General features: G+C 44.7%; 1 protein-coding gene across 5 annotated transcripts in view; it reads right to left on the reverse strand.

Annotated features, from left to right (window-relative positions):
- The window catches only part of PTPRO (protein tyrosine phosphatase receptor type O), a 209,965-nt gene extending 201,093 nt beyond the window's left edge, over positions 1-8,872 (reverse strand). For 2 of the 5 annotated variants that reach the window (XM_075122144.1, XM_075122133.1), the window contains exon 1: positions 8,364-8,872. In XM_075122144.1, the coding sequence (XP_074978245.1) occupies positions 8,364-8,562 (199 nt within the window). In that variant the 5' untranslated portion in view covers positions 8,563-8,872. The remainder of the gene's footprint in view (positions 1-8,363) is intronic. The other 3 variants (XM_075122135.1, XM_075122129.1, XM_048827795.2) reach the window with 2 other exon arrangements.
- Between the last annotated feature and the right edge of the window lie 4,847 nt (positions 8,873-13,719).

Below are 13,719 nucleotides of genomic sequence, written 5' to 3' on the forward strand. Positions count from 1 at the left end.
GGGAGGAGGGAGAGAAACAAAGGGTCTGTGTCTGTCTGTATGCTGCTTTTGCCGGGGACAGACCAGGAATGGAGTCTTAGAACTTTAGTAAGTAATCTAGCTAGGTATGTGTTAGATTATGATTTCTTTAAATGGCTGAGAAAAGAACTGTGCTGAATAGAATGACTATTCCTGTCTGTGTGTCTTTTTTGGAACTTAAGGTTTTGCCTAGTGGGATTCTCTATGTTTTGAATCTAATTACCCTGTAAGGTATCTACTATCCTGATTTTACAGAGGGGATTTCTTTACTTCTATTAAAAGTCTTCTTGTAAGAAAACTGAATGCTTTTTCATTGTTCGCAGATCCAAGGGTTTGGGTCTGTGGTCACCTATGCAAATTGGTGAGGATTTTTACCAAACCTTTCCCAGGAAGTGGGGTGCAAGGGTTGGGAGGATTTTGGGGGGAAAGACGTGTCCAAACTATGTTTCCCAGTAAACCCAGTTAGAGTTTGGTGGTGGCAGTGGAGATCCAGGGACAAAGGATAAAATTAATTTGTACCTTCGGGAAGTTTTAACCTAAGCTGGTGAAAGTAAGCTTAGGAGGTTTTCATGCAGGTCCCCACATCTGTACCCTAGAGTTCAGAGTGGGGGAGGAACCTTGACAATTCCCACCTCTCCCAATAACTTCAATTAGGCACCTAAGCCCTGCTGAATTTCCCGTAGACTCCTTTGAAACCCCCAGCCTCTATATTTAAAGATCCCAAATTGATCTTTCTATCCCAAACATGTCACCCCCATTCAATCACACATCTCCACCTATTTCCTCCTGGAGGTCGTGTGAGGAGTTCAACATGACGAAAACCAAGTTTATTATCTTCCTTCCTAAACCTCCCCCTCTTGCTGCTTTTTCTGTTATTGTCAACAATGTCACCATCTTTCCCATCACTAATGCTTACAGTAAGGTATTTGTGCTCTAATTACATGCAGGAAATACAATAACTGCAGTAATATGGACACAGCACTCCCCACTTTCACTGTGGTACAATATGCTGTCTTTATGGTAAGCCAAACATGATGCATCGTGTCATTTCTGGAACTCCCTCATTTAAAAGCCAGTGTCATTTCCTAGCATATCAAATTAGCATTTCCCCTTTCTTTCATTATGAGTTACTCGCTCCACCTTTTTTATTGTCGTTCAAGATCAAAGTACAGTGCTGGGAAAAACTGGTAACATTTTACTTTAAGCATCTCTACATTATTAATTCAGTTATTTGTTGCAGTAACACTGATCTTAAGGAATTCATTTAAAATTAATGTGAAATGTCATGTTTCTCTCATAAAAAAACCCTTTTCTTTTCAGAATTTCCATATCAGGAGCGGATATATGATCATGGAAGGATAACCCCCCCCCCCCCCCAAATGTGTGCTATGTAGAATATAGATTTACCTAGGCTATTTTCTTCATTTACCTTTTCTCCAAATTCAGCATTCTTATGTAGGACTATAGGAGCTGCCAGAGTGGAGCAGACCAATGGTCCATCCAATCTATTGTCCTGTCTCCAAGAACAGCCAATGCTGAATGCTTCAAAGGAAGACATAAGGCCCCTACACTGCAACTAACAATGCAATAGTCATAATAATTATTTAGTGCTTCCACTGTTTTTTATTATATAATATCAAGCCTTCAGCAATCTAACGGGGCTGATCCAATGCCCATTGCAGTCAGTAGAAAGACTCCCACTGATGTATAATGTGTATCAGATCTGCCCCTGTCTGATTAAGCCTGAAAACAGCCCTGAGAGGCAAGTAGGTATTTCTAGTTTACAGATGTGAAAGCTGAGACACAGAGTCAAAGGGGAGCTAAGTGCCCAAGTCCTGATGAACATCCTTTCTGCTTTTGAAAATTTCCCCAGGAGTCACTTGTCTGTCCAAAGTCAATGAATCATTGTCAAAGGCGGGGTTAGAACCGGTCTCCTGATTCCCATTCCATGCTCTCACCATGCAATCCTCTACTAAGGAAACTTCCTCCTGACCCCACCAGCAGAGCAACTCATGCCCTGAAGCATGTGAACTGCTAGCCCTTGCAATTTCTCTTTACCATTGTGCATGTAATGGCACGTGCCATAAATAAATGTACAGTCCTTTTTTTTTTTTTTGGAATGCTTACTAAACGATTTTGCCATCTTGTAGCTGTTGGAGTTTCATTTGTCAAACTATGAAAAAATAAGTTTCATTTTAATCCATTTTAAGATTGATCATCACTTGTTTTATCTTTTGACTAACTAAACCTTTTGTTCCGAGGTCAATATTTAAAGACAGCAATAATTAAAGTGTAGCTTAATAATTTTTAGAGGGCTACAGTGCTTGTGGTAATAAAGAGGTTATTAACCTACCACTGCAATTGCCCAATCCAGCAGTACATAATACCAGTTTGACGGTTGCCAGTGTAAGAACTTCAGGATCAGGCCCTAAGATTTATGGGGGTAAGACATACCAGATAGTTTTAAGACAAGCTAAAAAAATAGATACAAGTATTTTGTGCTTCTGTGGTGGCAAAGCAATGTCTTAAGGGAACAAGAACATTGTCTTCTCTGCTAGAATTTCAGCCAGTGATGCTCCGTAAGGTACTGGAGGTGTCGGGAGAACTTTGTCCCACAACCTGTTTTTTGGGTCCATGTCCCTCCTGGCTAGTGAAAGTCAGTGGGGAAGTACTAACTCCCTTACTTGGTGAGACTGTTCACACCTCTCAGAGAGGGCAGGGTATCTTTTACTTTCAGGGTGCAATAGTGTGGCCTTTGCTCAAGAAGCACTCACTGGACTCTGACAGTCTTGCTATTTATTGACCAGCATTCTCTTCCCTTCTTTGGTATAATTGTGGAGAGACAACAAACAAAATCTAGATGCCTTTGATCTCCTTGACTCTGGTCTATTTGGGTATACATCTGGTTATGGCACAGAGACTGTACTGGTTGCAATGGGGCTCCTCTTCAGTGGCTTCATTTTTTTCCCCCGCTTAGAGGGATCTCAGCAGGTAGCTGTGGACAACTGCTCCTCTTCCCAATGAGCTCTCAGTTGTGGGGTGCCAAAAGATGCACCCTCAATAAATGAACTGCTGCATTTTGCACCAGCTTCAGTCTCCAAGTGGTTTTAAAGTGTAGGCCCATGTAGAGTGCGTTGCAGTGGTCTAATCTTAAGGTGACAAAAGCATGGATAACAATGACAAAATTCTGCATCCAAAAGGAAAGCACACAACCTCCTAGCCAGACACAGATGGTAAAAAAACTGACTTGGGTCAGCCCTCCATTCCCCACTCCAGTTCAACATGTATATGGAGCCATTAGAGGGATTAGTAAGGAGACATGGGGTGTGGTGGGTTTTATATGCTAATGATACCCAACCATAGGTCTCCATGTTATCCCACTCAGCTGATGAAGTTCCGTGTCTAGTCAAGATTGGGGCATGGATGAGACCGAGCTGGCTGAAGCTCTACTCAACTAAGACTGAGGTAGTGATGATGGTTGTTTGGGGCAAGCGGCTGGAGGAGAGGACAGAGATAAGATCAGTCCCTGTGACTGAGGAAGTATGCTGCCATTAGTTAATGGTGTTCACAACTTAGGGGTGATTCTAGACCCCTCACCCCCCCCCCCCGCTACTGTTTGGCAATCATAGCTCAGCAGTGACCCAGTCAGTTTTTCACCATCTGCATCTGGCTAGGACACTGGCCTTTCCTTTCAGGTGCACACCTTCACATGGTTACCCATGCTTTTGCCACCTGACGATCACGATATTGCAATTTGCTCTACATTGGGCTACACCTTAAAACCATTCAGAGACCGAAGGTGGAACAGAATGCAGCAGTTTGCTTACTGAGAAGGTCATTGTGACACCCGTGTCAGGATCTGCACTAGTTGCTCACTGGTCTTTGGGTAGAGTTTAAGGTGTTGATTTTGACCTCAAACTATAAATGGCCTGGGACTGACCTGTCTGAGGGACTACCTCTCTCACCATGCCATACTGCCACAGCTGCAGCCAACAGGGGGCGCTCGAGGTGGATCACTTTCATTATACAAGAGAAGCTACAGCTGGCAAGGCCTTTTCTGTGAGGGCCTGAGACTTTGGAACTTGCACCCTGCTTGGTCCAAGTTTGGGGACTCTCCAGTCATACTGCAAAATAAATGTGTTCAATAGGGTTTTGCGAGAAGGCTGGGGATGTGCTTCCTAGGTGATGAAGGTTGCAGCCTGACTGGCCAGACAAGTTCCTGTGAAGTGGATTTTAATGCTGCTGAGGTCTAATTTAATAGTAGTTTAGTTATTATACGATTAATTATGTTAGGGTGCCTCGAGTCTTTGAATGATGTCTTTATCATTTTAAATCTAAATACATAAACACACAAACACACCATGGAACTTGATTCTCAAGGCTTTTGGGAACCAATAGGGTTAAGTAAAGTAATGTGCTAAGTCAGTAAGGGATTCCTGTATCAGAAAGGCTGGGACAATTTTCTGAAGGAAGCTCTAACCTACTTCACCTCCCACCTACCGTAAATCCTTACTTATCTCTGGCCTGTGCTCCCCAGGTGAAATCTCTTGCTAGTTTCCAAATCAACTGTCAGTTGGGAAAGCCAGTGGTGAAGAGCATTGTGTGGGTTAAGGTTTGTACTGAGGTGCTTCAAGAGAAGTAAATGCTATTGCACTGGACCATGTCAGGATTCATGTCTCAGCTGTGAGTGTGTATCTCAAACTATGAAACATAATGTCAGGAAGGGAAGAGAATAAGTAGTTTGAGCAGGTTTGTCACTGGGCGCAGCTTCCTAGTGGTTGTTTTACAAATTGCCAGATGGGCAGTAAGAATGACATTTTATACCTACCAAACAGATGCAGCTTAGAAAGTGACATTAGGTCCACTAATGTTGAAGCAGCAAGCACACAGACACTGTTTGCCCTTCTTCAGATTCTCAGTTCAGTGCAGCTGTTTTCTCAATGAGATCACAGGCAAAACATCAACTTAATAATGCCAGGTTGGCAAATTTCAGCAGTCCTAAGGAGCCAGTGCTAATCTGCCTCCAACACGCTGGCATGTCTAAATGACACCGAATGAACAAAATGCTTTGGGCAGAAATGTTGACTTCTTTAATTTCATTCATTTTTCATTGCAAAAAAAATTAGTTTCGATCTTTAAAGACAATGGAATGAATTTCATAGAATCGTAGGACTGGAAAGGACCACGAGAGGTCATCTAGTCCAGGCCCCTGCCCTCATGGCAGGACTAAGTACTATCTAGACCATCCCTGACAGGTGTTTGTCTAACCTGCTCTTAAAAATCTCCAATGATGGAGATTCCACAACGTCCCTAGGCCATTTATTCCAGTGCTCAACCACCCTGACAGTTAGGACGTTTTTCCTAATGTCCAACCTAAACCGCCCTTGCTGCAATTTAAGCCCACTGCTTCTTGTCCTAATGCTCGTGAAGAGGGATTCGTCGCGGTGGTCTGAACGGACCACGAAGGGCCTACCTGCCCTGCAGCGAGAGCTGGCACTGTGACACATACTTGAGCTAATTTTGATCAATAGCAATGAAGCCGCAGCAGCCCAAGAGGCAGCATGGGCTGTAGAACTCCACCCAGGACCCTGGGTACGCGCTCACGTGGCTAGCCTGTGCTGCCATGGCTTCACTGTTATTCGAGTTACCCTAGCTAGCTTTGATGTAGCTATATCTACTATGGGCTGCAGTCACAATTCTAATTGTGACTATATCCAGAATGGTGAGGCTCTGTACAAGCTTCCTCATAGAACTCTTCCAATGCATTTCAGTCCTGTCCTTTCACAACCGTTTGTTCCGGTCTACGAATTCTGAATGCACCCCTCGTCATAGCATCTAGTGACCATTCAGATGAATTAATAAAAGTAAATTTGCCATCCTACTAAAATCATATTCACAGTCATATACTGTGCTTCCAATGCACTGCAATCCTGATCTGCCAAGCCACCATACAACTCTGTTAATACACTTCATTATCACTCTGAAGCATCTCCTGCAATTCTAGTCCTTGGCCTTTCTTGAGCAGACAGTCAGTGGTACTATTGATATTTATCTGGCTCAGAAGTGGTGGTTATTTTCTCCTGGGATGAAACCCTGAGGCTTTAGCTTTCTGAACTTTCTCTTTTCTAAATTTCTTACCATTTATTTTACAGGTAGAGTGTGTTCCGTGTAAAAACACGTTTTCCTTTTATTTTGTAGCAGCAAACTTTGGTCTCATCAGTGCTGATGAAAAGCTTTTGCAAGAGGCCTTGCTTTAGCAGAACATTTATGCACATAACACAGTCTCATTGCCATCAATAGTCTAAAGCATGTGCTTCAAGCAACACACGTGCTTCAGTGCTTGGCTGAATCAGAACCTGAGCTAGAATATAAATTAATTGCAAACTTTTCATCTATCTGCAAGAACCAAGTAACAATTTATTTCTAAAAGAATCTTTGATCAAGCTCTTTGAAACAAAAGCCTATTCTCTACATTCCCATTTTACCTCAAACAAATCTATGTTTCTTGTGGAAGTGAGGGGGCTAGTTTCCAACAAACATAATTTGAATAGATGTGGTGGAAGCTTCTCCTAAATAGTTCTGGAAATGCAATGCCAGTCTTTACCAGCTACACCACTGCTATTCTAGGGCCTGATCCTGAAAGCTCTTACACAAATAGTCCTATTGATTTCAATGAGACTACTTGCACCAGTAAGGATTACTCACATGAGAGAGGAATTGTAGGGTCAGGCCCTTAGCGGAGGAGCTGTTTTAAGCAGTGATTGACAATTATCCAAAACTGTGGGTTGGTTTTGTAAAACGTGCAGAATACTGTAATTTCAGTGCAATGATAATTATAGGCAATGCCATATGCCTGTGTGGTACGTACATTTCCCTTTAGGAGAGTTACATGAAGCATATTAAATAGGCTGAAGGAAACGTTAAAAAGACCCAAAAACGTAAAGACAAAAAGGTCATGTGTAACCCAGCTCGGAGCGTTAAGCAGAGCTTTGAAAAATGAATCTCTCAGGAAGACATTCTGAGTTTGAGCGGAGAATGGTAATAATCTGAAGGTAAAGCTAAGTAAGCATAGCTATGGTCAAAATATTTTTTTTCCATTTGTGCTTTACATGATCACAATGGTGCCCTTGTAATAAATAAAACACATGAAAAAACGGGTATATTTAGCGATAGAATGTTTTCATGGCCAGATTACGCATTTCAGAAATCTTTATTGGGCTGATCCTGTCCATGGGGCTGACTGTCTTTGAGGTGTTGAGTGCCCCCTCAATGACCCTAGGCTTCCGCACCTTGCAGAAACAGGCCCTAGGTTAGGTATCAGTGGGGTGCTGAAGGGATAGCTCCAGTTTACCTCCTTGCATTCCTAGACAGTCTCTGCTGATCAAAATCAGTTGGGAGGAAAGAACTAAGTGAACTTATTGCGTAATGGAACTTAATTACTGTGCAATTAAATTTCAAATCACTCTCAAATGGATATCATATTGTCAACCTTTCAACATGTTTGCCGATATCCCAGTAATTAAATAACTTTGCCTCGGCAGAACAATCGTATAAACTAAAGCAGCAGGAGCAGCAACTGCAGCCTGGCGGCATATTTGCATGGTACACATTTCTGATGCATGCAACACATAAAAGGCCAGATGTAAACTGACATCGCTCCATTCACCTCACTGGAGCGGGGCTGGATTTTTACCAGCGAAGGATCAGGTTCTGCATCTCAAAACGGAATTTATAAACAGCCGCAATAGGGTTTTCCGCTACGGATAACAGCACAGTGCAATGGAAAGACCAAAAGGGAGGTTTATTCAAGCGTGAAGGGTTACTTAAAGATGTGTCTCTCCTGTTTTCATTTTGATTTCTCTCTCTGCGCAAAAGAAACTGAAGCTCACTTGCAATGGGCACAGTGAGATCAAACAATAAAACAGCAGCGCTGGTTCCTAAGTCTTCATCCCACTGAAGGCAACACGTTTCCGCCGAGGAACAAAAAGCCCCTTGAAATGTGTCTGCCGGCACTGGAGCATACAGGAGCCGAGAGAGATTCCCCTGTGAAAGTGACCTCCTTTTGCCTTAGGAAGCATATTCCAACAAACCGACCTTTGACGCCAGCTCCTATTATTCACGGTTAAGGAGCACAAAGGGAGAGGCGGCAGGGAGGAAATGTGACAAATCCACTTTTTTTTAAAAAAAAACACATTCATCAAAAAAAAAAAAAACATGCAGGAAGGAGACAACAATCAACGACTCCACCCGCACATCTGCCCTGCCCTAGCTCCCAGCTCCCCCCGCTAAGGGAGGGCGATGCAAGGCGTGGGGGGGAAGGCTGATGCATGCGATCTCTCCCTTACCTTGAGGAACAAAAAGAGCCATAGCAGCGAGCCGAGGGTCATCCGGGTGCTGCTCCCTCCCTTCGGCCGGGGGCCGCTCATTGAAGTGCAGGGAGCCTTTTGCGCGCAGAAATCTCAGCCGGGCTGCGGGGGTCTCCCCCCCGGCTTTTCTTTCGGCTGGCTGCGACCTGTGGTTCGCAATGGCGAACTGCTGCAGCATCAAACGGTTGGAAGCACAGGCTTCCCTCCCAGGAGACACATCATCCCTCTCCTTCCCCCCTTCATGCGTTATACTGGGGGGGCGGGTGTATTTTTTTCCAGTAGTTTCTTTGATCTCTTAATTAAAGAGGAGGGAGGGGGGTGAATCGATACCCTGCGGCGGCTGTGCGCCTCCTCCTTCTCTAGAGGTGCAGACGGTGGTCAGCTGAGCCTCCAGCTTCCCTTTGCTCCGGTCCTTCCCTATTGGCTTCCAGTGAATGAGTGAGGAGTCCTCGTTCCAGGCTGAAAGTGACGAGCAGCCTCCCACCTCTCCCTTCCGCACCCTCTCTTAGCTCCACCCTTCCCCGCCCGCAGGCGCTGCCCCCGCTGCCAAACCAGGGCTCTCATGCGTGTTCCCCAGCCGGTTCTCCGGTCTGTCACTGTTCAGGCCAAAAACAAAACAGTCCCAATGCAAAATGCATCCTCAGCCCTGCCTCCCAACCAAGTTTGACAAGATCCTCATCTATCTTCCCCGAGAAGCAACTGGCCAAAGGCCCTCTCAGCATGGGGCCCCTCCCATTTCTTCCCGGCAAGGTAGTTTCAAACTAAGCTGCCAGAGGGAGAAAACACAACAGGGTAAATGTGGCCATAAAAACATTATTATTCCCACCCGGTCTCTCTAATATCCTAGCACCAACACAGCTAGAAAAACACTGCAAATAATATACCCTGCCTGGGACATTATGGTGATTTCAGTCTATACTTTCCAAGGGAGGTTTCCAGTTACTTGCCTCTGTCGACCTCCATCTAGAAACTGGTTCTATTAATAACTGTCCCACACTTACAGTATCTGAGAATAAGATCTAGTGTCTAATTATGGTCCTGATCCCAGTTATGACTCTGTGCACATGGACCCTGCACCCATACAGATCGCCACAGACTTCTGGGTGGCTGCTCATAGTGCTTAAAGTTAAGCATGTGCATAAGTTTTTGCATGATCCAGGCTTAAGTGCTTAATCATGCCAGGTGCAGAGCATCAATTGTGGGTGCTCAACATCTTACAGGAGGTATTGAGGACATGCAGCAGGAAGCCCCAAATGCTCTAGTATCATTGCATCACCCAACCCACTCAAAAAAAAATCCATTCAGACCTCCAGGAGGAAAAAGTTGTTCCTAGGATTTCCTTTGCACCTTTCCAGTTGGAGCTGGCAGATGGCACTACCCAGAATCTCTACAAGGCTGCTTGCTGTGTTCCTCCCACCCTACCCCCTATGCTGGAATTTGTGGAGCAGGGTGATCCTTGGCAAACATTCTTATGGCTGTCCTCCAGCATGCTTGTGCCTGGAGAATTCTCCCCAAGCCAAATACAGAACTTTTAGGGCCCCTTTACCACACTAGTCCTTTTATCTGGTGTAAAGGGGCTGAAGAAGGGGCAAGGATCTCACTTTCATGTTTTACATTGCCACTACAGTATAACCCTCGCACTCACCTTATACCCTTTTGAAATCAATGGGGGTTAAGGGTCTTCAGCACTTCTCCAGTGATCAGGCTAGTGTGTGTATATAACTGGAATCCACAGGAGATGATCATTTTAATTATTTGTATTAAGGTAGCCCCCAGGGACCAATCAAGATCATGACACTATTGTGCTAGACACTATATATGCACAGAGTAATAAGCAGTGGCTGCCTGGAAGAGCTTGCAATCTATACAGAGAAGACAGACAAAGGGTAAGGGAAAGGAACGTGACATCCAAGCAGAATGAACAAAGTGATGGTTGGCAACCTCTGGTGGTCAGTCATGTTAGGTCCATGGTTTTTGGTGACTGTTCCCTGGAAAGTCTTGGGAAGCAACTGAAAAATTGCAAGAAGATGAGATGTGAGGGAGTAATAAAAAGACACAAGACCTGTTTGAATGGGAGGTGAGAAAAATAAATTCACAAGAAAAAAAACCTGGGAAACATGGAAAGATGAACTTATTACTGTATTTTCTTTTTTAGCGTATGAGCAATAAAACAGAAATAAATGAGTCTGTTTATTAATAATACAATAAGACAAAATAATTAATGAGAACCTTTGTGGTACCACAATTTCAAGCGGAATAATAATTAGAACAATTTTCTGTAACAGTATGCAGTAAGTTAAAAACTACTGATGAGCAACTACCCAAAAAACACTTCATGACAAAGAGCAGCTACTCACTGTGTACAGAAGAAATGTTACACTGACAGTTGAAAGGCAATACAATGTAAAAGCATGTGATGCCCCCACATCATCCTGGGAAAAAAACAGCAAGCAAGAGACCTAGAAGGCAGTACTGTATTCCCAGTTACTGACTGGGCCTTAAATCAAATGATTGAGAAAGATCCTGAACCTCCACGCTGGCCCCTTTGTACTGCTTCTTGTAGTGTTTTAACAGGGCAGCTGGGGATCCCCGACTCTCAGGAGGAAAATCCCTAACTCACATAAAGTTGACATCAGCAACTCTATGCCACCTTTCCCAGAGTGTACCGGGGATGAAAGGTGGCAGGCTGGGGATGAGAGATAGCATGGACAGAGCATGCTGTGCTTTAGCAAACCCTATGGGCATAATCTTCCCTAGAAGTCTGTTACAAGCAAGTTACAGCAACCCTCCTCAGATATGCTGGGCAGAACTTTAGTGCACTTTAGAATATGGGCCAGTGGGACTTGATATGACCTTTATTGGTTATGGCTAAGGTTGTCACAGATACTTTTAGTAAAAGTCACAGACAGATCACAGGCAATAGTGAAAAATTCATGGAAGCCCGTGACCCGTCCATTACTTTTACTAAAAATATCCATGACAAAATAGGGAGCCTGGGTAGCTGTGGGTGGGCTCAGAGGTCCAGGGTCCCCCTCCTCTGGTGGCTCTGAGCTGCAGGGGTTTTCCCTGCCACCCGCGGCTACCGGGAGCCTCCCCTAGCGTCCACGGAGGTAGAGAACTCCGGGGGATCCCCATGCCACCCGCGGTGGATGGGAGCAGCAGGGGTCCCTCTTGCCACCCGCGGAGGTGGAGAGTTGCAAGGGTCCCCCCTGCTGCCAGCGATGGCTGGGAGCTGCGGGGGGGGGGGGTGTCCACCTGTTGCATCTGGGAGCTGTGGGATACTCCTGCCACCAGGCAGGGGACCCTGCAGCTCCCAGCCGGGGCTGCCTGAAGTCACGGAAGTCTTTGGAAGTAACACATTCTATGACTTCCGTGACCTCAGTGACTAAATCACAGCCTTAGTTATGGCTAAGGCTAAGATTTTATCATGGATATTTTTAATAAAAGTCACGGACAGGCCACGGGCAATAAAGAAACATTCACGGAAGCTTGTGACCTGTCTGTCATAGATATTTTTAGTAAAGGTCACAAAGTGGGGGGCTCAGCTGCGGGGTCCCCACACCACCCGCAGCAGCTAGCAGCTGTGGGGACCCGCTCAGAGTTCCAGGGTCCTCCTGCTGCCTGTGGCACCCAGGAACTGCAGGGAACCCCGCCACCCACAGCAGAGGAACCCTGCAGCTCCCAGCCACCGTTGGGGGACCGTGCAGCTCTCAGTCGCCATGGGCTGAAGTCATGGAGGTCACTTGAAGTCACAGATTCCGTGACTTCCACGACCTCTATGAAAAAATCATAGCCTTAGTTATGGCATTAACCTAGGAATTGGTTAAATTCCCTTTTCCACCACAAAACTTCCTGTGTGACTTTGGGCAAGCCACTTAGGCCCAGATCTTTTAAGGAGTTTAGGCTTCTAACTTCCACTGATTTTAATGCAGTTTAGGATCCAAAATACGTCTAAGGATCTGGGCGCTAGCATCTCAGTTCTGCAGTTCCCCATCTGTAAAATAGGGATAACAACATTTCCTTACCTCACAGGGGTGTTGTGAAGATAAACACAAAGTTTGGGAGGTGCTCTGAGATTTACTGATGAAAAGCACTATGTACAGTAAAACCTCAAAATTACGAACATCAGAGTTACAAACTGACCAGTCAATCACACACCTCTCATTTGGAACTGAAAGCATGCAATCAGCCAGCAGCAGAGGCAAAAACAGTACAGTACTGTGTTAAACGTAAACTACTAAAAATGAAGGGAAAGTTTTAAAAAGATTTCACAAGGTGAGGAAACTGTTTTTGTGCTTGTTTCATTTAAATTAAGATGGTTAAAAGCAGCATTTTTCTTCTTCAAATTAAAGTTTCAAAGCTGTATTAAATCAATGTTCAGTTGTAAACTTTTGAAAGAACAACCATAATCTTTTGTTCAGAGTTACGAACAACCTCCATTCCCGAGGTGTTTGTAACTCTGAGGTTCTACTGTAAAAGACCCAGATCATCATCTTCTCAGGACATACATTAAATTTAGTGCTCGCCCTCGAGCAAATGGCACCCCAGGCGAAGAGAGTCTTCGGTGCCCCTCTGCCATTTGTTAAACTTTTGAATACCTTATTTAATATTGCATTTGTAGCCCATTTCACAACCCATGATACACGATTTGCATGCATGATTTATCCCTGTCATCATAGGCTCAGACTCCATGGGTGCTCCAGTGCTGGAGCACCCATGGAAAAAAAATAGTGGGTGCTCAGCACCCACTGGCCACAGCTGTTTCCTGCCCCCACTCATCAGCTGATGGGGGCTGCATGGCTGCCAAACAGCTGATAGGGGGTGCAGGCTGCTCCAAGCACCTGATAGGGCTCAGTGCCACCACCTAACAGCTGTTTAGCGGCTTGGGGTGTGGCTTGGGAGAGGGCTGAGAGTTGAGGGAGGAAGAGGAGAGAGAGGGGGTGGAAAAAGGCAGAGCAAAGACAGGGCCTTAGGGGAAGGGGCAGAGTGAGGGTGAGCACCTCTGGGGAAAAGAAAAAGTCAGCACCTATGCCTGTTTTATATGACAATAAATTTGCATGCAAAGATCTGTAAATCTGTATTTATTCATACCATATATAAGCAAATAAAAAAATTAATTTCCTCTAAGGTTATCAAAACTTTTTAATTGAAATGCACTATCAAGAAATTAAACTGTGCACCAACATTGGGTGAACCAGTATTAAATAGCTTACAGTAGGTGACAGCCTTAGAATGTTAACCCTAGTCCTTTAGTTCAAAAGGTCGCTTTTCTCGCCTGTGCCCTCATGAACTGAAGCACAGCAGCATCAGAGAGTCCAAAGACTGACCAATGGCA

Source organism: Caretta caretta, chromosome 1, assembly GCF_965140235.1.
Source record: "Caretta caretta isolate rCarCar2 chromosome 1, rCarCar1.hap1, whole genome shotgun sequence".
Taxonomy (NCBI): Eukaryota; Metazoa; Chordata; order Testudines; family Cheloniidae; genus Caretta; species Caretta caretta.